General features: G+C 38.7%; 2 protein-coding genes across 6 annotated transcripts in view; one reads left to right on the forward strand and one right to left on the reverse strand.

The window, feature by feature from the left end:
- The window catches only part of EIPR1 (EARP complex and GARP complex interacting protein 1), a 57,083-nt gene extending 34,890 nt beyond the window's left edge, over positions 1-22,193 (reverse strand). Inside the window, exons 1-3 of one of the 2 annotated variants that reach the window (XM_026695241.2) lie at positions 21,919-22,193; positions 18,825-18,908; positions 9,767-9,899 (exon numbers count right to left, since the gene is read on the reverse strand). In XM_026695241.2, the coding sequence (XP_026551026.1) occupies positions 9,767-9,899; positions 18,825-18,908; positions 21,919-21,960 (259 nt within the window). In that variant the 5' untranslated portion in view covers positions 21,961-22,193. The remainder of the gene's footprint in view (positions 1-9,766; positions 9,900-18,824; positions 18,909-21,918) is intronic. The other variant, XM_087916768.1, reaches the window with a different exon arrangement.
- Positions 22,194-22,247: 54 nt separating this feature from the next.
- The window catches only part of TRAPPC12 (trafficking protein particle complex subunit 12), a 75,598-nt gene continuing 69,877 nt past the window's right edge, over positions 22,248-27,968 (forward strand). For 2 of the 4 annotated variants that reach the window (XR_015740164.1, XM_026695239.2), the window contains exons 1-3: positions 22,248-22,341; positions 22,918-22,988; positions 25,543-26,764. Coding sequence is in view for 3 of the 4 variants with exons in the window: in XM_026695239.2 (XP_026551024.1) it covers positions 25,550-26,764 (1,215 nt within the window). In the remaining variant the exon portion in view is untranslated. Of the gene's footprint in view, positions 22,342-22,917; positions 22,989-24,349; positions 24,401-25,542; positions 26,765-27,968 lie in introns of all 4 variants that reach the window. The other 2 variants (XM_087916754.1, XM_026695240.2) reach the window with 2 other exon arrangements.

Raw genomic sequence — 27,968 nt, forward strand, 5'->3', positions numbered from 1 at the left:
CTGTCACTATATTCCTGAAAGCAACATTATTCCAGTAATATATGTCAATTTATAAAATCATTTTAAGCAAATTCTGCTCATTATGCTGTAGAACCAAGCAAGGTTTCTTAAAAAGAAGATTTCACAATTCAGAAAATTTTGACGAATAGCAGCAATGGAAGCCGGAAAGATTTCTGGAAAATAATCCATATTATTCCTAAGAAAAATGATGCCTACTTTCCAACATCCACTGTTCTGTAAAATTAACTAATCACTGTAAAAGAACAGTCTCCCAGTGGCAATTCCCTTTCAAGCTGCAATTCCCCCAAACAATCCACCTCATATTCCACTGGCATGTCTGTCAGTAACCCTGTGTTTTCTTGCTAAGAGTGCAATGGACATGAGGAAGGAGAAGAAAATATAATCTTTGCTTTCTTCTCTAACACCATCCCCATCGATTTCCACATGCTAAAAGCAAGCTCCCTCAGCAGACAGCCATTAGTATCTAGGCCAGCTCACTCGGCAGTTTCCCTGTCAACAAGCCAATTTTATGTCATGTGGGAAGCCGTCAGGGGTGCAAGAAACTCTCTGCTGTAAGAGTTTGCTTTGCAAAATGTGGTGCTGTGATGCCCCACTCAAAAAGGATAAATTGTGGTTTAGAGAGTTTATTAATGTTCCCTAGACGTTCCCTTCACCCAGGCTCAGAACTGTCTAACCCTAACTCAAATAAATTCAGCCACAAGCAGGCCAAGATTAGTCTACAAGGCAATGGCCAATACTCCAGAAAACAACAGAAAGTTGCTCCAACAAGTCCACCAGACAAACTTAAAGCCACCAGGCAAGACTGAAAATACATCCATGAGAGCTCACTTGGCAAGAGAAGTTCAGTCTCTCCAAGGCAGGAGAGGAAGCATGAACAAACAGACAGCCAGAAACCAAACACATAGTTCCCAGCAATGCCTCCCTCTGCCTGCCGTGATAAATAGCTTTCTGGTGCAGCCCATCAAAATGGGAGGGGGGGGGCGCTTCTCCCAAGTAATCTGGTAGATCTCCTTTGCTCTTATCTTTTCTCTGCTCTACATGTTCTCAGATCCAACACAGAAGGCAGCCCCTCCTCTTCACTGATCTGCAAATTGCCCCCAGCCGAAGCTGCCCATAAATCTCTTTCAGCTGGCAGTTCAGAGTCATTAATTAACCCAGTTCCTGATGTGACAGAAATGAGCTCATCCTCCCTTGAGTTGGCCTCCAAGACATAATCAGAGGAGTCTTCCAAGGGAGACATCACAGGTAGAAGTACGACTGTGCTTGTTGATGCTCCCCTTCTTCAGCTGTTTGTTCCATCCAAACCCAGAATGACTCAACAGAGCAAATATGCGATTTAGAAGAGAACTACACTGGAAGGTGAGAATAGACTATAGCGGCACAAGCTCTGTAGCCATGACTCACCCAATTTTACGATGTTTTTAAGCAAATGCATGTAGGAGATGAACAGGCTGAGCCCAAGGGAGGGGTCAAACGCGTTATCATGAGTCTCTTTGTGCCCACAAGAGATCTAAGTCCAGCCCATCTTGAATTCCTTCTACTCTTATCTCCCGCTAATTTCCATTGGCAATTAGTAGTTCAGATTCTTGTAGAGAGCTTAACCTTATAATAAGCCTTTACACCCATTTGAACTGTCTGGCTCTCCTGATTTTCCTGTTGCTTGACAATGCAGTGGTTGTAAATGAGAACACCGCAATTGTTAAGCAAGTCCATTGTTCGTTATGGTGATGTTTTGCCAAAAACTGTAAATGCAGTTGTGTTGCCAACTGAATTATACTTATGTGACCCAGGGTTGACTGTCATAACCAGATCCAGGTTGCAAATCTGCTTTTTCAGGACAGACATAACTTTAAATGAATGCTAAGCAACTGGTTGAGGACAACCTATAGTTGTGTTTTATGCAACTGATTGATTGATAGCCATGCCACAATTGTTTGCTCATATTTGTTTTCAATACTTTCAGTTCTTTTCCATAAAAATTTGTGAACTGCATACAATTCATTAAAAAAAAAAATAAAGACTGTTCCCTAAAATTGTTTCACTCTGGGCAACATCACCCCACCAAACTGCAACGGTTTTTCAAAGAGACAGGCTGGTGAGAGACATGCTGAGTTGGTTTCATGAAAAAAAGAGCATCAAACTGTTGCCACCAGCCTGTCCCGAGAGAAGAGTCAATAAGAAAGGCTGTGGAGTTATAGTAATCATCTTCCGGATGGCATCTCCAACCCTTCTCCAACCCACTGTAATGCTATAGGTAGGAAATATAAGTAGAAGAGAGCTACCAGCTAGTGTAGAAGACAAGGAACTGTGGGCCAGCTATATAATCAAAATATTCTCCAGCAGGGGAGGCGGAATGAGAGCAGAAATCACTTTAAAACTATAGTAACACTTTTTATCCATTTTATTTTTTCCTTCCTAGGGCTGAGAGACAGCGATCGGCCCATTGTCACCCCAACTGGCTTAGAGCCTAAGGTGGAACTATAATTCTGGGCCTGGATCTAGCCTGATGCCTTAACCAAACTGGTTCACATACTGCATATAAAAATTAAAAGGCGAAAGGTAAAAGTTTCCCCTGTTCAATCATGTCTGACTCTAGCAGAGGTGGCATTCAGCAGGTTTTGACCAGTTCTGGAGAACCGGTAGCGGAAATTTTGAATAGTTCAGAGAACTGGCAAATACACCTCTGACTGGAGATTTTATAATATCCTTCCCCTGCTACACCCACCAAGCCACGCCCACAGAACTGGTAGTAAAAAAATTTGAATCCTACCACAGGACTCTAGAGAGCGATGCTCATCTCTGTTTCCTAGCCAAGGGAGCTAGCAATGTCCAAAGACGCTTCCAAGGTCAACTGGTCATGTGGCCAGCATGACTATACACCTAGGCAAATACAGATACTTAAAAAAGACTATTACCGTATATAACTACAGATAAATCCATCTGCAGATAATCCAAACCTGATTTTTTGGTTCATTTTGTCACCTAAAATTCTTGGCCTACTAGTGAGTATATACAGTATTGTTAACAGCCAAAAAAAACCAAAAACAAAGTCCAGTTTGGAATTTGCTGTATTTCTCACATATCCAGCAATCAGTGCTGCTAATGCTGCCTTTTTATTTAACAATATACTTTCTTTTTCATTGGAAAGAGTCGGTCCCTAAATTATTGTGCCTAGGTTGTATTTGCCTCACAGTGTCAACATCAAAGAAAATCTACCCCTTCACTGTCACTCAGGCAACCTGGCAGTGTGGGAGGGGGCTGTTGTAGATGTATGAAAGAGGAGTATGTTAGACAACACAGCATTATATCCTTCATACTGAAGTTGTGAAATCTGATAATAGAGAAGGCGACAGGGCCTGCCTATTTGTAAAGTAAAACAGAACCATGGTGGTATATCATGACCTCTCGTGACAGATTATCTGCCACCAAACCTTTCCTCATCCTCTGAACGCTACTGCAAAGCAGCCAGTTCACCGAAACAAAGAGAGCATCGCCTACAATTACAGGACTTTGCCCTCTTGTGGCAGTTTCCATCGTCACATCCAGACTTGCTATTGTGTAAGAAGGACCCGGCAGGAAATCAGCATTCCTCCTCCTCCTCCTTTGAAAAGCACGTATTACGGAAAGTCTACTTTGCAGCAAATCCTCACTTTTCGGAGGGAAGAACTCTGAACTGAGCTATTTACTGCAGGCATGGGTTTGAAATATTTATAGCAGATGCCTTTTGAATCATCTTGCCACTTCCCCTCCTCACTCCTCACTTTGTTTTATGCGAGGCAGGGTGTATTGCAGCTCCATGGTGGATCATCTCTTCTTCAATTGAACTGAAGCGCCCCTCGTGACTTCCACCTGCCCACCCTTGTGGGTGCCAAAGATGACCCTTGTCCTCTTCCTGCTGCCTTTCCATAAAGCATTAGAATACGGCCTTTTTAAGTCTAAACAGGACAGGCAAGGGCAGCCATATTAAAGTTGCCGAACGGGTGTGCGGAAACCTTAATGAAATGCCAGACTGCACATTTCTTCCTCTTCCCCCTTTCCATAAAGTCAGGTAATGCAAATGTGAGATCCCCAAAGTATTATTAATTCTGCTACATTGCACATTGAGCCAGTGATGCTGAAGCGGAGAGGTGTAACTTACATCGCGATCGTGCCAGCTGCTCGCTCTCTCGGGGACAAAGGCTTTCAGCCCAAAGGAGAGGGCAGGTGGCAGTGCCAGTCTCTGCCCTCCAAGGATTTTCCACAGAAGGAAGAGGTGAAAAGCGGAGGGGAGGGGAGGAGAAGATTTAATTTCCAAAACTGTCAAGTTGATGTGATAAATCGGCGTTTCTGCAGCTACCAGTGTCAGACCTTATGAAACTGTCCTACCTTCAAAAGTGGCAGAGGCTTAGCATGTGACAGATTTCTTGTGAAAGCGTCTTTATTGTGCCCCTTGTGTCTCTGTTGGATCAAACAGCTTCTATTGGTAGTATTGTAAGAATATGGGAGGCTGATTTACATGGAGTCCTACCACAGTTCCATAATCTGTAAGAATTGGCATCATTTCTGGGGTTTCCGGCTAAAGACTCAGATGATCCCTATTTGCTGAAATTGGGAGCTGAGACCAGGCGGAGTAGTGTTTCCCTCACTGAACTATGGTCAGTGGAATAGAAGAATCTTAGGTTTGAATTTGAGGGAATAATCCAATTGTACTTTCTCGGAATATTTTCAGTCTATAATGTTTGATCATTATAATTATTTTTGTTTCATGTGGAAAATTATAATCTAGAATTTACAAGAGGCAATAAGTGAAAGTAACTATCTTATACAAGCCTGTATTATCTGCCATGCATAGAATCATATGCAAAATATTTTTTTTTCTTAGATGGGTTTTATTTGTCAAAATCTACAGTTACTTTATACTCTCTATAGAAAATTGTTCCATGACAAGATTCTCCAACCTGGGGATTTCCAAATGTTTAACTGCATTTCCTAGGGTGTTTAGCTAGTGTGAGCAAACACACTGGAGGAAAACTAACCAGGTTAGAGAAGACTAATTTAATACTTAACTCCTCAAATTCTGGAGAATTTAGCATAAAGCACAGCAAAATAATGTTCCACTTGTATTTATTTTCCCACCCAAAAGGTATAATTTTAATTTCAAGAACATTGAAAGATCTTCAACTTCAATAAAAACAAAACTTTTGGGGGGGAATCAGGCTATTGGTCGGTCCATCTCTCTCAGCATGCTCTACTTTTGGACATATAATCTGCAATAGAGATTTTTCAAATTACATGTTACATCTTCCCAAATATGGTAGCTCTAGATAGGCTGGAATTTTAATTCCTGGATAGCATTGACCCTGAAAAGCATCACAGCACATGTTCTTTTTTTCTATTATAACATTTATTGAGTTTTTAACTTATATTTTTTATTATCAAACTTAACCTTATTACTTCTTTTGTATAGTATTCCAGAATTTCAAGTTACAGGGCTATGAAATTTGTTTAAAATATCCTTATGGTAGAAAATTCCCTACGCTATTTTGGAAAACTTATCAGACCAAACATCATTATGCTAGTTCAGGGGTGTCAAATTCAAGATCCGCAAGCCAGATTCGGCCCATGGGGTGCTTAGATCTGGCCTGCGGGGCCACCTTGGAAATAGCAAACAACTGGCCTGCAGTGCCTCTAACAAGCAAAAATGAAGGCCTGCAGGAGGCTGTCACTCCCAAGCTCCATTTTGGCTGGCAGAGGGCTGCAGGAGGATCCCCCAGCCCTGCCTGGGCCACCACAGATGCTCCCAACATGAGTGACGTTGAACTAGCCATGCGCACTCTGGCCACACCTACCAGGTCCCCTGAGGTCAAACACAACTCTGATGCAGCCCTCAATGAAATCAAGCCTGACACCCCTGTGCTAGTGGATCTTAAAGATGGTTTAAAAAAAGGATAAATTGTGGTTTATGATGACTTTTATATAACAAGCATTGTAAACACTGACAGAGATCAGTTTTACATTTTTGTTATTTTTAAAACTTTACATCTTATTTAAATAAACACACTTATTTACCTATATCCATTCATTATCCACTTGCCCACATAACCATATCTGAACAATTATTATATACTGATTCAGCAGTTAGATCACAGCGCAGAGAACAGAAGAAGGATGGGAAGTGGGACAACTTTTCCTTTAAGCTATTTTTGAAATCAAAACCCCACTCTTCAAGCTGCTATTATCTCCTAATTGGGATGGTAGAGAAAAAAACACTCATGTTTTGACCCAAGAGAGACCAACAATAGCTTCAGGGGAATATGCTTTAGATCAGAAACCAATGGGAGAAAAGGCCTCCACACATTCCTAGCCTCCATTCTTTGATCACTAGAGGGATTATAATAGCTTATCCAAGATGAGTGGGGAAGTTGTTTTATTTTGTTGAGCAGGCCTGGCCAAGCCTTATCACTCCCGAGCCAAGTTTTTTTGAAGAACTGAGAGAAGACAAAAAGAAGGATCAAAATGAGCAGAATCAGGCGGATCCTCTGAATTTCTGTGGGGAAGATTACCAGCATCTTCATGGTCTGGGCACTTTCTAAAGGTCTTGCTAAGAAGTAACTACCACATATGATGTCACAAGTGATTACAAAAAAAATAGCATTTTCAGAAAGAACATATTTATTAACACCTAACATGCTTCAGGGTAAACAATGTTTTCTTTCTTAGTTTTTAATTTAATTAATTAATCAATCAAATATAAATGCCGCCCCATCTCACATAAAGCAAATCTTACCAAGATTATATCCTAATGTGACATAATCTTCCTTAGAAACTGAAAAAGTTAAATAAATATATTTAAAAATGAACATAAACCATCCCATTTTATAAGCTGATAACGTTTTATATTATGTAAACTATTTTCTTGTATTAACAATCAAAATGTCTCAGTGCAAATAATTTTATACCAATATGTAATGAAAATACATATTCAGATATTTAATACTACCATGAAGGAAAAGAAGAAAAAAACTATTTAATGTTTGTGAGAGAAAAAGTAATATTTTGCCCTTGATTTGTTACTGTTGACAGTTTTACTGTTTCTTGTTGTTATACTGTGACTTGTTCCATGGTCAACTTTAAATATTTTCTAGAATCTTTGGTATAAACATGGTTCATCAAGCTAACATCATGCATACATATGTAATATATTTTATCTATTTATTTATATCCCATCTTTATTTTATTTTTATAATAACTCAAGTTGGTAAACATACCTAATGTTCCTTCCTCCTCCTGTTTTTCCCATAAGAACCCTGTGAGGAGGTTTGGGCTAAGAGAGAGTCAATTGCCAAAGTCCTAGTGTAGTGTAGTCCCCAAACACTAACATTTCTTAAAGCGAGAGATACAAAGATAATTGGTTTAACACAAGGTAAAACAGACCATTGTTATGATGAGTGTAATTGAAAGGAAAAGAAATACAAGTGGAACATTATTTTGCTGTGTGTTATGTTAAATCTTCCCGAATTTGAGGGAAGGGCAGACAAGAAGGGAGGGAAGGGGAGGAGCTGATATGTATAGAACATAGTACTACAACTACACTTTGCCTTCTCTGAAGTCTTTTCTCCAACCTTAAATGGATCCAGAAGTCAGATGGGAGTTTCATCCAAAAATTATGACACAACTCCAAAGAGCTTTTTAAATTGAACCATACTTTACTGTATAAAGTTTCTTGAAGTCCCCAGAATCTGCTTTTCTAGGAGAGAAAATTTAGTCCATAGACATCATGGAAAATTTCATCTAGTGATTTTATAGCAACCACAGTAACTTTTCTGTTTCTGTTTGTTTTACACACAAATCATACTGCAGAAGAGTTAAGTAGACAAGGATGATAAAAAAAAAAAAAACCAATGAAATTTGGCATGGGTTTTATCCTCAATTCTCAGAGTGCTTTATGTAGTTTATTACACTGGGAAATTAGCTACAGGGAAAGGGGCCACTTTCTGGACTCCATATCTAAATTTCCACAAAGCAGTATCCTTACTAATGATTATATATGATGCAATTTTGACAGGGATTACATCCTATCAAGACTTAAATTACTTTTTCAATTCTATGAACATTAGTTATAAGATGGTAGAAGAACTTGATGTCTTTTCAATTTTCTGTTTGTTTCATTCAGGTGGAGGGTAATGGTTATAAATTAGCAGTTTACCCCTAAGTCCATAGCATTCTCCAAGCTCCCAAGTTTTTAATGAGATCTGTGAAAATTAAATAATGAAGGATATCCATGGGTTGTATTTAATCTCTGCTCAGTGCTCTGTCAGTTCTTCATTGTTTCAATTTTGCCAACTACTCGGGTTCCAGAATGATCTACTATCCTTTCTGCCTTTTCACCTTCTCGAAGCAAGAAGATTTAGTGCAATTCAAGTTATAATGATCTAGCAGCTTTAAAGGAGGAATATGACTTTCCACAGTTCTACTCACCCAGAATCAAGCAAGACTTGTTTTTCCCCAGATATAATATTAAACCTTGGAGATGGTTACTTGGTCTATCTGAAGCTGTGTACATGTGTTCCTCGGGAGTGGAGTTCAGTTAAACAGTTTTATTATGTGACTGAGTACTCATATTCAAAAGATAGGAAGAAATTGGATATCCAATGTTACCATAGCACAGGAATCCCCAACCCCAGTCTGTGGCCCAGTACCGAGCCACAACCTGTTGGGAACCGGGCCACCAAGTGATGGGTGAGCGCACACAAAGCTCCATTTGTGGAAGCGGAGAGCACTCACGAAACTATCCCCACTTTCCCCCTGCCACCACTGCCACTCCCAGAATGGTTGGGGACTGCTGCTATAGAATGCATTTTAAAAACAGGGGAATAAGCACAAACCTGTATTTTCCCTGTCCAACCTTCTCTTGGCTAGGAAAATAGGTAGAAAGAATGTGCTGAGGATAGAAACAGGATTCCACTATTTCACATATCAGTATATAAATGATTGATACAGAAAACTCATTGATGATTCATGCAATCCCTTGAGGATGTCCTCTTCCTGTCTAGATATATGTAATTGCTTATATAGGAGAGAATATGAAGAGGGAGTCAACCAGAAGTGGTATTCAGCAGGTTCTGACCAGTTCTGGAGAACCGGTAGCGGAAATGTTGAGTAGTTCAGAAATACCACCTCTGACTGGAGATTTTAGAGTATCCTTCCCCTGCCATGCCCACCAAGCCATGCCCACAGAACAGGTAGTAAAATTTTTTTGAATCAAACCACTGGGGTCAACCTATTCTCCAAAGCACCTGACTGCAGGATGAGAAGCAATGGATGGAAACTAATCAAGGTGAGAAGCAACCTAGAACTAAGGAGAAATTTCCTGACAGCTAGAACAATTAATCAGTGGAACAACTTGCCTCCAGACATTGTGAACGCCCCAACACGGGAAGCTTTTAAGAAGAGATTGGATAGCCATTTGCCTGAAATGGTATAGGGTTTCCTGCCTAAGCAGGGGGTTGGACTTGAAGACCTCCAAGGTCCTTCCAACTCTGTTATTCTATTCTAAATTATGAATATATTTCACTCCCAAGTTTTATGTTTTTACAATTATTGGAACTTCTAATTTTTTCCTTCAGCTGTATGCTTTAAAAGGATGGTTTAATTTCAAATGTAAGAAGCCTTTACAGAGTAGGACAGTTAGAAATTGTACACATGCTACTAACCAGCTACCAATTTCTCATGGAAATAATAATAATAGCAAGAAAATTACACTTACTTTTATTATAACAGGTTGCAAATACACCTTTATCTGCTGGACTGGCACTTATGTTCCAAATTTCACCAACTTGGTGCAAAAGAACATTTTTGTTTATAATATTATTTTCATCATCAAAATCAATGATGTGAATCTGTAAATTGAAAACAAGAACAATTAATGTTTATTTTAATTTAAAGGTAGTTTCAAGACAGAGAAACACAGCATGAGTTTTATTTAATGAAGAAACATTGTACCTATCATTAAAACAAAGTAAGTTCCTGGACTGATACCATTATATTCTGAACATTTCAACTTCAGGATAAATAGATAAAATAATAAAACATCTATAACTAATATGAATAGTAAGTATTTCTACCAACCCTTTATATAAATTTCTATGCCCTTTAAAACATGAACACTAACCTTTCAGATATTCAAGATTACTTGATAAAATTAAAGAGGCTGCAACATGTATTTTCCACAATCCACTTAGTCTTTTATCACTGAAGACAGTCATTAGGAATAGATAATCATAATTCAAACCAATTTTCATACTCGGAGAGGAAGAACTTACCCTTTCCCTGACACCTCAATCTGTTTACTATCTTGTTGCCTTGCCTCTTTTCTTATGGAAGAAGCTCTAAACATGATGCCTCCCACAAAGATAAGGTTCTTAACAGCCTTTCCTGGTAAGAAGTAACTGCTGCACTATTGGAATATGAAAATGATCTTGACTGGCTCCTAGAACATGGAAATGTTTCACGCAGTTGGAAATATTATGAATCCCATCTCCTTTTTAAGCAGAAAATAACGCTCCCTGATTTTCAAGAGAGCTAGTTGTAATGAAATGAACTGGGTGATTCATATGAAGAGGAGCTAGTCACATCACAGGAGGGGAAACTGAGGCTTTCCTGAGACGGTTGAAGGGAAGTTTAAAGTAACTCTCATTATTGCCTGCACAGTATTGGCTCAGGCTGCTGGTAGCTTTAATTCACCAGCAGTTGAAAGGGTAACTGGTCTACTAAATGTTACGATGGTGATCATAGCAAGCAAGCCATTTTTTAATTCAAATTGTATTTACAAATCAACTTGATTTTAAATAGTCAAAACCAATTACACTTAGATCTACAGGAAGATATAAGTAAGTAACTTGTAAGTAACTATTCGTGCAAGATGCAGAAATATCTTTTTTTTAATCTACCGTGTTTCCCCCAAAATAAGACCTATCTTGAAAATAAGCCCTAGCTTGATTTCCTATGTGTGCCTAACATAAGCCCTGTCCCAAAAATAACCCCGTTAAGACCCCGCCCACTCCATCCTACTGTTTGCTTGTATGAGGTGGGGCAAGGAATATCTGTAAAAATCAAGCTACGGCTAGGGGTGGGGGTTGGAGCTGCCCCACACACCCTGCACCCATTTACCTTAGAACCACTGTAGCCAGGCCTCCCATGCCCCAACACCTGTCAGGCCGCTGCCTGCCTTATTCTGTGGCCACTCGCAATCAGATGCCACATGGCTCATCGTGCTAGTGCCGTTGCTTGTGATGCGCATGGCATCTGGTTGCGACCATCTGTGAGCGGCAGCAGAAGTCAGGGAGCAGTGTCACAGGTATCAGAGTGTGGGAGACCTGGCTGCGGTGATCCTAAGGTAAGAGGATAAGACCTGTGCTTATTTTGGGCCCCAAAAGAAAATACGATTGGTCTTATTATTGGGGTAACATGGTATGCAGACTAGAGTTTTGATTATACTTAATAGACAGAACTTTATTTCGGTCATTGCCCAATAAAAGATAGTAGATAATATCTGTTCACTGGATATAACTTTTAGAAGTGTGCAAAATCTTCAAAAGATGTGCTTCATAATGAAAGAGTGAGCATGAAAAAACCATTTTTTAAAATTACCTCATGCATATGGTCAGCCATTTCATTTTCTGTGACCTCTGTACAGCCTTAATAACTTGGCTTCCTACTATCTGGTTATGATGGAGTATTTTTCATTTTGGAGCAATGAGAACCAAATTTTGTAGTGATTACTTTGTTAAATAAACAAGAAAAAAACACTTCTGTACTTCACTATGCTAGATAGATGCTAACCATCCAGACTCTTAATATTTCATTCTTGAATAAGGTGTTTGATTTTGGGGAAATATCCCAACTCTATTAACCAGTGGAACAGTTTGCTTTCAGAAATCATGGGTGCTCCATCACTGGAGGTTTTTAAGAAGATTCTAGACAGCCACTTATCTGAAATTATCTGTATCTATCTGAAATAATACAAGTTCTGCTTGATCAGGGTGCTGAACTATAGGACCTCCAAGGTCCCTTCCAGCTCATACATTCTTTAACAGTGGCAGGCAGAACCATCTCTGCGTGCACGTGAGCCGTTGCCTTAGCTCAGTTCCACCTGCACATGCACCTCCTGCCAGCCAGCTGATTTCCGAGTATCTGCCACACGTGGGAGGGGGCGCATGCGGGAGATGCGTGCGCATGGGCAGGGGGGCAAGGGGAGTGGGCGGGTTACGTGTGCATTGCATTATGGGTGCAGGCAAGCGTGCATGTGCACTTTCAGTATGAGACGACAAAAAAGTTAGCTATCACTGTTCTATAACCTAATCTAGGTACTATGTATTATATGGCTTCTCTAGATCCATTTGAAACTAGCTTCTGGAGAGTGTTTTAGTGCCTCTCTGGATGATGTACATTTAAAATTAGATTGCTGGCTTCACAATGACTTTGATTCCATCCACTCTGTCATCCATCTAAGCCACTTCTATGGGACGTGGCATTGAGAACAATTTTAAGTTAGCTCACTTCTTCTCAGATAAGCAATTTCAGAATATGATGCTGGAATTCAATATGACAGCCCTTGGACTCTTCTGCCCTTTGCAATTTAACATACCTAGAAAATCACCAGGAGTGGCTCTGTCAAATTTTGGAATTTACCATTAATAAACCAATACCTAAAACTTTTAAAGATTTTCAACGGAAGTTTCTCTCTATCCAAGTGTAAACAGATACTCTGTATACTCACCAGGAATGTGAGAGTTTGAAAGTATAGTGGCCTGAAAATTTTGGACTCTCTATATCTTGTCACTATACCAGCAAGTGAAAATACTTTATTTTTTTCAGAGAGACATTTGGAATGCTGAATTAGCAAAATAATTTATGTAAGTTATTATAATAACTTGTATAATCAGTACTGCTGTACTGATTTGCTTTCAAAGGTATTTTAATTTTTTTAAAAAATATCCTTCTTATAGTTAGTTCCCTTAAGACCTATTTTCTGACTGGATGGGTACAAATTCAGTAACTAAATAAATCTAGCCTGCTATTGCTCAATAAATTAATGGAAATTTTTAATAACTTTACCCAGACCTTTTCTTTCTCATGCAAGGAATGTGTTTCATCAGTTTGCCAATAAAATGCAAAAATAAAAAATAAAAACACAGTTAAATATATAATTTATATTAACAACAATCAACAATACATAGCTCTCTAAAAACAGAAAGCAAAGCAAGCTTCAGCACATTTAATTTTTTTATTAGTCCACCTATTATATTACAGAAAAAATTGCATGGCCTATTACTGTTTGTCTTAGATATACAAGTACTTTCCGTAATTTAGGGAAAAAATACAGAAAGAAACAATATTTTCTCTAGCCAGTATCTTCTTGTCCAATAGAAGTCTTGAAATACCTGGGCTACTGGAGATGTGTTTATACAATTTACTATCCTGAGACAAACCCCTCATTTCATGTCCTTCTTCTACTCATGCACATAATATAGGAGGCAATTTAGGACAGAAGCAAGCTAGAAGTCAGGACCAGCATTGAGAGACAGGTGGAAATCCCAAAATTGTTGCTCAATGTCTAACTATGCAGCATGTCTGTAAAAACAAAAATGCCAGTGGTTATCAAAAGAAACACAGCTTCAACTACTTCTCTGCTGAAACGATGTAGCACAGCAGACTATCAAACCGGTTCCTTCCTCTGATATCTCTCACCGCCTTCTTTAGAAAACAAGAAGCCTCATGTTGAAATTATAAAGCAGTCTCCTTGGCAGTGAAATTGATTCCCTAAAGGTGAGCTACAAATCAAAATTCAATTTGCTCTACCAACATGTATTATGTGCCCCTACTAACCATATAAAGAGGGTCATTCAGCACATAAACTAGAAGTGCCTTCTGCCCTATCTCGGGTCCCTCAAAGTCAGACCCATCTGCTTTCCTCCCCCTGGAAAGATGATTCAGAACTGCATCAGACCTTAAGGACAAGCATTATTAAATATAGTGTGTCATACATTCCGGAGGACTTTTTGTTGGTTGCATACTCAGCCAGATGTTTAGATGGATTTGACAGTTTTGTCCACCTAGAGTCCTTCCCGAGGACCCAGGGTAGGCAAACGTTGTTCAATGGTATTAGACATATTGTCACAGATAATATCAACATCTGCCTATCCCGGGTCCTTGGGAGAGGTGGATAAAAATGCCAAACCCAGTCTAAACTTCTGGCTGACTTATGGGATGAACCATAATTATTATTTATTATTATCCGCACCCGTTTTAGGGAGGAGATATGAAAAGAATTAAAGGGGATATTTGACAAGCTTCCCTCTTTGGTCTAGCAGCAACATTCTGTAGAATGAAAGCCAGATATCTCATTTCTTATGAGAATGTTTTGATCAGATTGCTGGTACGAGTAATATTTTCAGCCTTTATTTCACATGGAATTATTTTGTTTATTTTGCTTTCAAAATATGCCTACCATTTGAATGGACATGATCCCAGAGATTGAAGCCCATGCTGACTTCAGAGAAAGGAAGATACCTCTACTCAGAAGCTGAAATTCCTGGTTTTGTCTCCCTCTTATCTGGTTGAAAGAGCAGCCTGCAGAAGGATGTCAGCTCCCCGCTATGCACAGAAGGGAAGGGCTTCAGTGAGGTGAAGGAATGAAATTCAAGATCTTCAGGATCTGAGCCCAGCTTCTCCACCCCACTGAAGTTCACTCCCCTCCGTGTGCAGGGGGAACGCCTCAATTGGAGGTATTTTTCTGCCCCCATCAAAGGAATTCAGATCCCTTCGCTAGGCAGTTCTTTCAGCACAGCCCTTAAGAGTCCTCTTGATAGGCGGCAGCAACTTGCAACCTTCCTGGATGGATTACCCATTGACTTTCTAGGGCAGCCACCAGAGAAGATCGCAAATGGTGATCACTTAGTTGTGAAGCACTTGGCAATTGGTTGTAAGTACAAACATGCTGCCAAGCAGCCAGATGACAACCAGGTGATTGGGGTGGGAAGGGGAAGCAGCATAACATTTTACGATGGCTAGAAGTACTTCACAGGCCATAGAGTATCCTTTCAAAGGCCATCATAACTTAGGAATTAAACTACTGTACAAAAACTTCCTAATGCATGTAGGCTATCAAATCTCTAAATATGGAACAGGGGCCAGAACTCTCAAATTATTTCTGGGCTCAAGCTTGTACAAGGTAGGCACAGTAGGTCAAAGATTGTGCATAGGAAAGCTACGCACAGATTCAGGCAGTCATTTGGGAGTGGAGCATAAAGGCCAAACACAGAAGATATATATGGAAGTAAAATCACTGTTTATCAGTAACAGTTATCCTTGTAAAAAAGATTCTTTAAGAATACAGTTGATCATCTACCTCTGAATTCTAGATAGGGCTCCAGAGCTTCAGGGTTTGTTTACTGAAACAATATCTAAAGTTTGAGGTTTCGGGTCTAGCGTTGCCTTGTTGCCACCTCTTTTCTCCATATCTTCCTCGGGGTTTGTTTCTTAGCTTGATGAAGACTTTGGTTAGTAGTCTATCCCATTCACTTAGATATTGGGTTCATTTCATTCTAATGTCTGCTTCACCTTAAGCTGGGACACAAATTGAACATGTCAAGCTAGTCAACAAGTGTTCAGCCTAGAAATTTGTATTCAGTAATTAAGTGCACAGTTCTTTTTAGTATAAATTAAATTCTCGTTTCTCCCTAAGCACCTTTCCAGCTCCATGGCTTATCTTTTAAAAATTTTTAAGTCTTTCTGCTGTTGTTACTGCCTTTACTTATCTACTCCAAAAATCCTACCAATATATTTTGAAAAAATTTTCCATGAACATTTCATCTAGACCTGTCTACCTTCTCCTCCCACATGTACAAGCTTGCACCTAGAAATAATTTTTGAATTCTGGCCCCTGCTTTAGAGATTTAAATGCATTAGAAATTTTTTATAGTGACACCAAAGCTCCGATATGGCTGTCTCAGAGAAAGCATATATGCTTCTCCTTTCATGTTCAGATGCACTTAGAAAAAAAATCCACCTATTCAAAGAGGCTTTTAATATTCAATGATCTATGATTCATAAACTTGTTTTCTTTTCTGAAATCCTTACAGAAAAGCAGGATAAGAAAAGAAGTCTTATTAGTCTGCTCTCAGGGACAGCGCTAAAAAGGAGTGCATCAGACATTAATAAATGTACTAAATCCTTTTCTTTTGGCCCAATTCCTTAATAAAATTTGGTAGCTGAAGTCAAAATCGTAAGATTTTAAGGATTTCCTGCAACACACTTTCTCTTTGACCCTCAACGAATGACTTTTCCTTCATCCTTGTTAAAGTGGAAGGACAAGTAGTAAGGTCTGGATGAAAGGTGAGGGATGGAAAGACAGGTCTGTGTTAAATGACAGACTGTTTAAAGGCAGCCACCTGAACTAGTTCCTAAAGAACTCTGTCCAACTACTCTTATAAAGTCTTCACAAAAAAGACACCGAATTCCTGAGTTCCCACAAAAGACTAAAATCAAAACAGCTCTGGACCAGGTGATAAAAATTATTCTTGGCAGAGGTGCAATACCGCATTCCCTCCAGAGTAGGAGGAGTACAATAGATTTTGAAAAAAACAAACTTGTATTCCACGGAAAGTTGCAGATATTGTAAGTGCATTATAACAATACAGCACAATATCGTAAGATACTTAATTCCCCCCCACACCCGGGTTCGGTTATCTCAAGCCATAAAATAAACAAGCAAAGAACGTCATTTTATTCCATGAATGGAGACAGGATTGAAAGTCTTGACAATTCTTTTTTCCCCCCTTTAATTATATAGCCGAATACCCCACAAAACGCTTTATTTCTCTGACAAGCACTCTATGGATAGCACTAAAGCAGAAGATGCTGTGGGATTCTCCTTGATTATCCCCTCCACTCTCCATTTTCACTAGCTTGCTTATGATAGCTGAATATTAATGAGCACAATGCAGTTGAAATTCATTCCCCTCCCCAACCCAAAGCTTTATGAGTTAAGATTCCTTCAAGGGATTCCACCCACAATAGCTCTTCGCCTGAGAGCTGAATTGCAACCTAGATGTCAAGCCGCCATCTGCCATGAAATGTACAAAGATCCACCGTTGCCTGACCTAGGCTGAGAGAGATCAGTTCTGTTAAATTATAAGCAGTCATGATAGAGGCTCCTGACACTTCTTATAGATTAATCACCGACTCCATAGCTGATCGCTTCAAGCACTGCCAAAGGCCATTAACCCTATCTGCTCATTAGCATCCAGGGAAAGTGCCCTACACCTCAATTATTAATGCTGGTACACATAAGAGGGGAAGCAGGAGCAGGAAAAAGAGAAATTATTGGTAGAATGCCGAGATACAGCCGGGAAGTCTGAATCACGGCAATATTTTAGGACCCTTTGACAGCTCAGAATAACTTTAGGAACTGAGGCGCATAACTATCTGCTAACCTACAAACATGGCTGATTCAAGTACTGTAGATCTATAACCAGTCACTGAGAAGAAGTAAACACATTATCTCAGGCAGTGGTCCCCCCAACCTTTTTGGCACTAGGGACCGGTTTTGTAGGAGACAAGTCTTCTATGGACTGAGGGGGGAGGGGAATGGTTTTGGTTTCGCTTGCTCACCTGCTGCCGCTCACCTCCAGCTGTGTGGCCCAGTTACTAAGAGGCCATGGACTGGTACCGATTGATGGCTTGGGGATTGGGGATCCCTGATCTAAGGCATAAGGCTATCACATACCACAGCACCTCATCTCTGGTTTTCCCTTTAACATCCAACAGCAATATGACATAATATAGTATCTATTTCATCTCCTTGTTATTATGAAATACTCTACTTTGAGAGTGCATACCAAGACCTTGCAACAACAAAAATGGAGCAAAGAGCCTGCTCAGCTTTTTTAAACCTATGAAATTACTTGGACAAATATTCACTTTGCCTATCTGAGTTTTATGTATCAATTAAAAAAAAAATTGCATCCAGTGAGCCCTTACTCTGAGGCTAGAAACAGTGTTGTGAATGCCAGCAATTGCTTGATATTTTTTGTTTCTGAAACACTGGGCCACTTTATAAACTGTGGAATCATTAAGGAGTGAACTATTACTGTTCGTTTGCTTTTTTAAAAAGTGCCTTAAATTATTAAGTTATGTTATATATCATCGGGCTTGCAGTCGTCTTCATGACTGATTCACTTTGACTCAGTGTCATGAAGACTTGACATGAAATAATTCCTAATTCTACCCATGGACTATCTTGCTTTTCCTTTTCCTTTCCTTTAACATGAGACATATTGTATACCCCCTGAAAATAATACTATGAAGACTAGACACCGTTCGAAAACAGTTTGGAAAAAGTGTTTCAGACAATATGAGACTGCATATCTCTGCTGATAAAGATAAATGACTTTTTCAGGTTCTGGCCGAACTTGAAAAAAGATGCTTTCTAAAGCAATCCACTTATTCAAGTTAATATGACTGTTTCTCCAAGTTATTTTCTAACACTATACTTCTGACTATCTACTAAGTTCCAATCGTGTCCTTTAATGTCTTTCTCTGTTTCCAGTTCTTACTAAATGACATTATTTATATAGACAAGTCTTAATTGCAATAGTATTAACTATGATCACAAACAGGTTTTTTTAGTCTCCCAAAACACACAACACCTAATTTTATAAACAAAAGTTCTGTTTAAAATTTGGGAGGAAAAATTATTATTCAGTTCAAGGCTTTAAAAGCAATTCTGTTTCTACATTCATGCAAGATTTATGCAAGTTTACCTGGTTATCATATTTAAGAGATTGAGTTCCAACAAGAAATCGTATTGCATCTGTTTCTGCAGTTTGTGGGGTCAGTGCTCGTGCCTAAAAAATTGTGAAAAATACAAATGGAGTCATATCCAGCACATTTCAGTGACTTGAAAAGTACATGACATCATTCATTATAACACACTTTAAAAATATATTTCATATGTCTGTATTCCAAATGGGTTATTTTCTATTTTTTTGGCACAAAATCCTGATTTATGGCTAAAAAGTATAAAAGCCATTTTCAGAATGTATTCTTCTTTCATTTATGGGAAATGTGCATGAAAGTGAAAGCAACTACACAGATGTTCAAAGTTAAGTATTTTGCAGAAAGGGCAATTTAAGGAGAAGATTTAATGTTAGTGAAATGTTAATGTTACTTTTTGACCAAAAATACCAATCAGATGTATTTTTTTAAAAAAAAACCTTAAGTTTTACTGAAGAACATACAGAATAGGATTCAATCCAAATTAATCTTATTCCCATTGAAATTTATATAGCTAGTAAAATGTATGCCTGGAAAAATAAAATCCATTCACCATTTCCAAGACATTTCAATTGCTTTACCTGCGGTATTTATAAACCATTCACCATGAAGTACAATATAAATGCACCTTTGAATCACTAGCATACTGCTACAGATAAAGTGCTTTGTTTAAAACAAAGAGTATAGATATAAGAGTTATAGTAAGACACCTAAGCTATTTCCTGAATAGTTGTGTTTGCTAATTTAAACGTTAGGGAAGACTATATTTGAGAACAGAGTGATTAATACAGCTATTCAATGCTGAAGAGATTTAAAACTTAGGTAAATAAGTCATTTTTGTTTCCTTATAACTTGTAAGTCAGCCTATTTCTTTAAACCAAAGATAGAGAGAGATAGACATTACTGATTTCTAAATAAAAACCCAACGTTAATTGTATTTATTCAAAAGATGCATGAGTTTATTTCAGTGAGACTTCTTTCACAGAAGGCAGCTTTGGAATGTAGCCACAGAAGTTCTTACAAAGACAGATAAAACTAGAGGCATTTTTATAGCCATATGCTTGCAAAGTGGAAGCAATTATGAGTTCCTTTAGGAAGATGCTCAGGACTGCTGTGCTTTAAGGGCAATCTTGGCACAAATATCTTTTGGGTAGGCATATGCACACTCAGAAGGCCAGGAAAAGACCGCAGAACTGGCTGGGGCCAAACCTTCAAGAGAGATAACTGCCTGAGAGATCCAAATACAATACAGGTAGTCCTCAACTTATGACCACAATTGAGCCCAAAATTTCTGTTGTTAAGTGAGGCATTTGTTAAGTGAGTTTTGCCCCATTTTACGACCTTTCCTGTCACAGTTGTTAAGTGAATCACTGCAGTTGGTAAGTTACTAACCCAGTTGTTAAGTGAATCTGGCCACCCCATTGACTTTGCTTGTCAGAAGGTTGCGAAAAGTGATCACATGACTTTGGGACACTGCAGTGGCCATCCAAATGAGCCAGTTGCTAAGCAAGTGAATTTTGATCACGTGATGGTAGAGATGCTGTAAAGGTCATAACTCTGGACAACGGTCATATGTCACTTTTTTCAATACCATTGTAACATGTGAGTTGAAGACTATAGTGGGCTCGAAGAATCTCTCCTTCAAAATGGTTTGCTCAGCCCTAGCAGGTAACTTTGAGTTGCAGGATTTAATACTTTAGGATTACAGGCCTACATTACGCAGACTGTCCTTAGCCATCTGTCCATCAACCATTTGAAGTTACAATGGCACTGAATGGTGGTTATGAACAGTGTTTGGAATTCCTTCCCGACTGGTGCCTCTCGCACACCCCCATTTTACGACCACATCACTTAATAACAGATATTCCCATTTGCTGTTGTAAGTTGAGGACTGCCTATATCCAAACTGTACTTTAACCAGGACAGTAATATACTCAATTCTGTGACAGGGTTAATCTCAGTGGAACCAAAGGTTCCTCCAAGATAATGCTAGCTACAATTCAAGGCAATCTGTATTGTACAAATATTTGTCATGGTAATGAAGTGTCAAAAAATTTCCAGTATCAAGACAGAATTGTTTGGCCAGTTTTTTCTATTAAAGGAAATCAGGTGCATAAAGCAACACAATTCCTTACTCTGGAGATCTAATTGTCTGTCCTTATCAAGGATCCCGAAAGTAACTCTCATATTTATTTTCACTTTATTTTAAGAAGCTGAAGTGAAAGCCAGCAATAAACTATGGGGTGAATTGTCTTTGGTGGCAATTAGTTATCAGTAGGCTTATTTCACTGTGCACTTTTATGCAGCTAAAAATAATCTTGTTTTTGGAGGCATCTTCTCTAGATAATTTTCAAAGTAATTTTGGTGGCTTTATATCATTGTGAGAAAGATTTCAGCTAACTTTTCCAGACTATTTCAAACTCTAAATCATATAACCTGACTCAATAATATGCATTAATTATTCCAAAAGTGCAAAACATTAAAAATATCCCACTGTTTCTGTCACAGGCCAAATTAGAGAAAAATCTGCAGAAATCTATCCCAACTTTATGAAAAATTATGTTATTCGTGAATAACAAGACTTGTTTAAAATTCACAGGGCACACAGGGCACTTTTGATTTATAATACAGGTCTTTTCATTTGGAAAACCTCTACATAGAAAGAGAAATTGGACATATATTCTTTAATGAAATGTATTTCACAGCTTTAGCACATTAACGAATCCATAAATTTCATTATATTTACAGGTGACAGGTACTTGCCTTCTGTAAATTGTCTTATTTATGTACTGGTCATATCTAACAGCCACTTTTCCTTTTAGGTAATTTGCAAAGCATTTCTTGCAATAATTTCTTTCAGAACAGCAACTCTGTAAAATTGGCTGCGTTGAAAGAGGCTTGCACCGAAGCCATCCTATATGTATCCATAACTGAAAGTTGTATGCCCATTCCCGGTCCAATTCCTAAACAATTGCTGGGGGCAAAAACCGAAAAAATCTAGAAAAAAAAATAATTTTTATTATGATGAACAGCTCCCTCTTCCATTAAAAAAAAATCCCAATCCATTGTTTTCTCGTTTACCTGAAATTCCAGCCCATAAATCACGGGAGCATCATCTTCCATGGCTGCAGCAGCGTCAACTCCTGCCACCTTCCTCCACCACCCACAGCCCCGGCACAAACACTATCGCGATGGGAAACCCCGCCGCCGCGTTTCAGCTCTTCCCCTCCACCCCACCCCTCTTTCGAATGAGAAAGAAGGCGAATCTACAACAAAACACCTTGGGCCCACTTCGGCCACCGTACTTCTTTCACTTCCGGGGAAAGGAGTGGTGCGCCGAAGACGCTCGTTTACGTAAAGGAGGCGAAACTGGGTCGATAGGGAAGGGAAGCTGGACGCGCAGGCGCACTAGGCGAAGACGTTCCCCCTTACACATTCGGTTTTTCTGCAGTAGTTTAGATGGGACGTCGTTGCCGCTGTCATTGGAAGTAAAGCGCGGGATAGGTGAGGGAATATCCTCCTCTATCGCTTTTCTTTCCTATCCTTTTGGTCATTTAAGGTGGTTTATATAATAAGGATATTCACCAGCAGATGAGATGGGATGGGTTATTATTCCACTCCACTCTTTAAGTGGATCCTGGGTCACTTAGGTTTGAATGGAGCTGCTTATGCAAACACAGAATAAACCGATACATAAAATCTAGACATTGTAAAAAAAAAAACTATCCTTTTTCCTAATAGGTACAGGATTGTGCAATTATTTGGTTGATGGTGGTGTTTTTTGAAGTTACAGGGCAGGACATCAGTCATGAAAAATGCAAGTATCTGCAGCTGAGAAACAATTCTAAGGAAATAGGTTCAAAAGTGGGTAGGAGCACTGCAATTCCTGGGTCAGAAGGGTTGCTTCAAAATGAATGTGTCTTAATGTTAATTGTGTTCACGTTATCTATAAAACTATGTGTCAATCACAGACACTATCTTTATGATTGATAGACAAATCTTCATGATTCATTTAATTTCTTTGCCTCTTGATAATTACAGAAGTAGCCTTAGAAAAATAATAAATGCTCCATTTTACAGATGGGTCCCTGAGACTTAGTTAAAGTGATATGCCTGAGGAAAGTGATACTTTGCCAGAGCAAATGTAAAAGGTATGTTTAATTTGCACATCCATTTTTTAAAAAATAAAAATGTGGCAAAGGTCAGATATAATGTGGGTTTCTAATTTTGTTCTCTGGTAGTCTGCAGAAGCACTCTTGTTTCTGATTTCATCATAAAGATGTATCTTGTTAAAATGTATTAATTGTTCCTGCACACATTTCAATAGCTGCTTTTAACATATATTCGAAGGGTGAGTCAATACACTGCATGTACATCATACTGGTAGTGGGATGCTGGTTTGCAAGATAGTCTCTGAACTAGACTTCCTGATTTGCATTGAAAAACATAAATATGCTTGAAGTAATACTAAGTTTCAGTTGTGTTTGTGGCAAACTTGTCAAAATTTTATTTTTTTTATTAAATACATATGACACCAATCTCACCAACAGTTTAGATGGTTTACAAGTAAAACAAAACAAAACATTAATATTAAAATGATAAAGATTAATCATCCCAAAAGTGCTTTTTCAAGAGGCAACTGGAACTTACTTGTTTTTCTTTGAAGATATTTCGCTTCTCATCCAAGAAGCTTCTTGAAGCAAAATGTCTTCAAAGAAAAACAAGAAAGTCCAGTTGCCCCTTGAAAAACCACCTTTGGGACAACTATGACCTGGATGACTGAGAATCTCTATAGACTCTATAGAGAGTCTATAGACTATTGAGTATTAATGTTAAAATTTACTTAAAATGAACAAAGAAAGCAAGGAAGGGAAAAAGATGCACATGGGGTAGAAGTGGAATTTATCCCAATCCATTAACCACCTCCAGTACAACATGCCCCCATTGGGGCCCCAAGCCAATTGGCAGAGCCCGGTTTTCAAGCTCTTTTGGAAGGCCAAAAGAGTGGGTGCGGATCTCAACTTGGGGACCACAATGTTCCAGAGGATGGGAGGCATAATAGAAAAGGCTCTTCACTTGAATCCTGCCAGACAGAACTCGTTGACCAATGAGGTCCATAGTATGCCCCTTTCGCTGTGATGGGTGGAGTAGGTCAATTCCATTGGGGTGAGACAGTTCCCCAGGTAACTTGGACCAATGTGCCAAATAGCAGAGAATACTGAATGTGACACAGGTAAAATGAAGGGTGTTGGCGTGGTTCAGAAATGTTGACCATTTTTATTTTCTATTTTAATAAAGTTTTATATGGACTCTACTGACTTTCTATCGATGATGCAATGGACAATAATAAGTCAATATGGACCACCTGGTGATGACCATTTTGTTTATGATGCATTGTGAAAATGGTCCAAAAGTGACTGGCACTTTTCTCATAATTAGTAGGGTATTCTATATGTGGTACTGATAGGACTTCTATAAATTTGCTTGTACAGTTTAGTATTTGTGTTTTTAGAAACCGTAATATGAACATCTCAGTTTGTCAAAGCCATGATGGATGACAAAGGTTAATATCCGTGGACATCTTTACTGACAACTATTGCATATGAAAACTTCAAAAAATAGTGAATGAGGTTCTTATAAATTGGACTTGGCGCTCTCTCTCTCCCTCTCTCCCTCCCTCCCTCCCTCCCTGGGTGTGTGTATCATGTGCATTTAATTTCTTTCTCCTACTGTTCTTACTCCTTTACCGTACACTGCATAACATTGCTTACCCTGAGATAGAATAGTGTGATGGATAGACACACAGTGTGTTTTTAACATAGTCTGCTTAAATTCAGCTGTTAATCAGAATTGTCATTTAAATTTTTTATTGTGCCTAGATTTATTATATTTATATTTCAAGTTAAATAATGGCTTTTTGTTCTTTCTGATTCTTGTCTGATTGTTGTTTCCCCTACTGAATCTGCAAAAGAGTTGGGAAGAGGGAAACAAACAAATACATAATTGAAGTCCTAAATGTGCTGTCTAAGTGACAGAAGGTTTAGTATACTAAGATTTCCCTTCTTAATTCTGTTCAGTTTAGTGTTTTCTATCCAAGCTTTCTCATGCAGGATTTCCCTTCTCGTCTACTCAAAATTCTAATTTCTTCTTCTATTCTTTCTCACTCATAGCTGTAATGCTATTTTGTCCGTCTGCATCTGAATTGGGGCACTGGCAATCTGCCTTCCCCTTTTTCTGAATACAGAGATAGATGGGAATTCCACTAGAGAACATTCCAATCAGCTCTTCTTGCAGAAAGATAGTCAGTCTATGTATTGAAGGTAGAGACTGTGTTGTCCAAGTCTGAATTTGTGACATTGCAAGCCAACGAAGTAGAATAGAGTATATAGATAAGTTTAAAGGGCCTTGCATCACAATACTTTCCCAAGTGGAAAAATGAGTGGTCATGGAGACCAAGGGCCACAGCTGGTTCTATCCTATATTTTGGCTTGTCAAGAGCTCATTGTTAAGATACCCAGTATTTCAACCATGGGAATCATTACTTCCATGCTAAGGAAAAAGGGAAGGGGTTAGCAAGATATTAATAAAGTGTTTCATAACTTGAACAGTGTTCTTAATTATTGTAGTGGCTGTATATATTGTTGCTTTATGCATAAATCGTCCTATATGTAGTACTGATCAATAGCAATTTCTTTTTTTATGTAGAAGAACTATGGAAAAACAAGAAAGCAATATTGAAGACATTGGAGTAAGAAGTTCAAACGCAATGACTGACATTTGTGATATCCAACAGCAGACTTCTGAGGAACTTCTGTTCCATGAAGAAACCATTGATCTGGGAGGAGATGAATCTGCATCTGAAGAAAATGAAAACATTGCAGAAGATTCCAGTAACTTCATAGACAAACTCAGTGAGCACATGATGGAGAGCGTTGTGATATCTGATTCTCCAAATAATAGTGAAGATGATACTGGTGATCTTGGCTGCCTGCAGGAAATAGTAAAACAAATTGAAGCAAATGATACCGAAGCAATAGAAGGAGAGGAGCTTTTAGAGAGACATGAAGTCATTAGAAATGAGAAGGACACAAAACTTGAAGCTACTTCCAAAAGTATTTCTGATTCGAGAATTGATTATCAGTCCTCTTTAAATGAAAATCTGATTCAGACGTCAGCAAAAAATGAACTGGAAGCAGAATGTGACAAACTTTTAAAGTCTCCATCAACCATGGTTGATGAAAGCAAACCAGAGGAAATCATTTCTACTCCGGTTGTCATTAAATCACCAATTGATTCAGAACCTATTCCTATCTGTACAATCTTTAGCCAGGGAAATCAAACAACTGGTCAGCAACAGTTTCTACACGATGGCTTTGAGCCTCAAATGGTGAAGTCACCCAGCCTTGGGGCTGTAAGTGAGACTCCCGTGAAAATTCATCCGCAGGTGGTTCAGCCTAGCCCAAGCCTAAGCAAATTTTTTGGGGAAGCCATTAGTAATAACACATTAGCTTCTGATTTTTTTGATTCCTTTACTACATCATCGTTTATTTCGGTCAGTAACCCCAATGCAAGCACATCCGTACCCGAACAAATGTCTTCTCTTGTAACAGTTGGGGAATTGCATGACTCTGCTAACCATAAGTATGGTCTTAAAAATGGAAGATCGGAACCTGGGAAATCTGCGTCTTCTCCAGAAATATCTCAGTCTCCAAAGCCATTTTCCCAGATTCAAGCTGTTTTTCAAGTTGGCGATGACCCTTTTGCCTCTGTGCTGAACATGAGTGAGGTGGACAGAAGAAACGATGCCTGGCTTCCTAGTGATGCAACTAGGAGTGTGTTGATTTCAGTAGCTACCCAGCCATATAATAATATTTTCATAGACAAGGAGAATGTGACCATGCCGGGATTAAAATTTGACAATATTCAGGTGAGAATCCTCTGTTGCTTTGGGTCACTTGAAATCTTATCTAATAAATTCAAACATAGAGCGTTTGGTATCTGCTTTTACATGTTGCTTATGTTCCACCTTTCCATTAAAAATAATGTTAAAGATGGATAACAATTACGAGTCTGTAGAGCCCATCCAATCTGGAGCTGCTTGGCAAGTAGTTGTGTGTGGTTCAATAAAGGAGCAAGATTGTTAAACAATATAGCAAGTAAAAATTCAAACGTATGGTGTTTTTGTTGTTCACCGAAGTGGGATGAAATTTGCAAAAACATTAAACCTGAGAAACACTGAGGGGATGAAGTGTCTTAAGTTTTGTAGAAACCAGTGTGAGATATTTTGAGCTATCTTTACTTAAAATATGTTTTCTTTTTTGAAGGAATCATTATTTTGCTTTGGGACATAGTATTATGAAATTTATTGTGATTGTAATCGTGAGGTGCCAATTTCAGGAAAATAGTTCAAATAGGTTTCAGACAAAGAGAAACAATGGTCTTGTTATAATTATAAACAAATAATGCTTGTAATTGTAAATATTTAAGTTGGCAGTATAAGGGTTGAGCTCCTAATACTCTTCATAAAATAGATCAGCTGCTTTACCATGCCTACTAGTAACACATCTCACAATAAAAAATTATTTGATTTAATATTCCAATTTTGAGTCCACCTGATTGCATGGCTATTCTCGACAGCTTATAATAAAGCAAACTTTTTAAAAAATTAGATGTCCTTGGGGAACAATCATGGAAGAGAGGTAGCAAGCTCCATTGGCTTAGCAGTCAGAGAACGAAATTTGGGATGGATCCACATTAATGCATCAGGCAATTAAAAGTGGTTGGCAGGAAGTTTACTTTCAGACTTGTCAGACACTGTACTTTCAGACTTGCAAGATTCTGTTAATGTAGCCTTACAAGAAAGTAGAATTAGTTCATCTAGTTATGTTTCCTGCCTGGTTCCTCTAGGGGGGCTGACAGTCAATCATGAGTTGATCAAGATGTGAGTAAATGTCTGAAACTTCTCCGATCCAGGTACCAACTCATTAATGTACCAGATGTAATTTTGGCTGTAACTGCCACCTCCTTTTTGAGCAGGAGCAGTGAGTGCAAGAGAAACCCTAAATTTCATGTTCGTCTCATTTAGAAATGCAACCCCATTAAAAACTAAAGATGGAATGTCTCTGGAACTA

Source organism: Pseudonaja textilis, chromosome 1 (assembly GCF_049901715.1).
Source record: "Pseudonaja textilis isolate UNSWEBS1 chromosome 1, rPseTex1.2, whole genome shotgun sequence".
NCBI classification, from domain to species: Eukaryota; Metazoa; Chordata; class Lepidosauria; order Squamata; family Elapidae; genus Pseudonaja; species Pseudonaja textilis.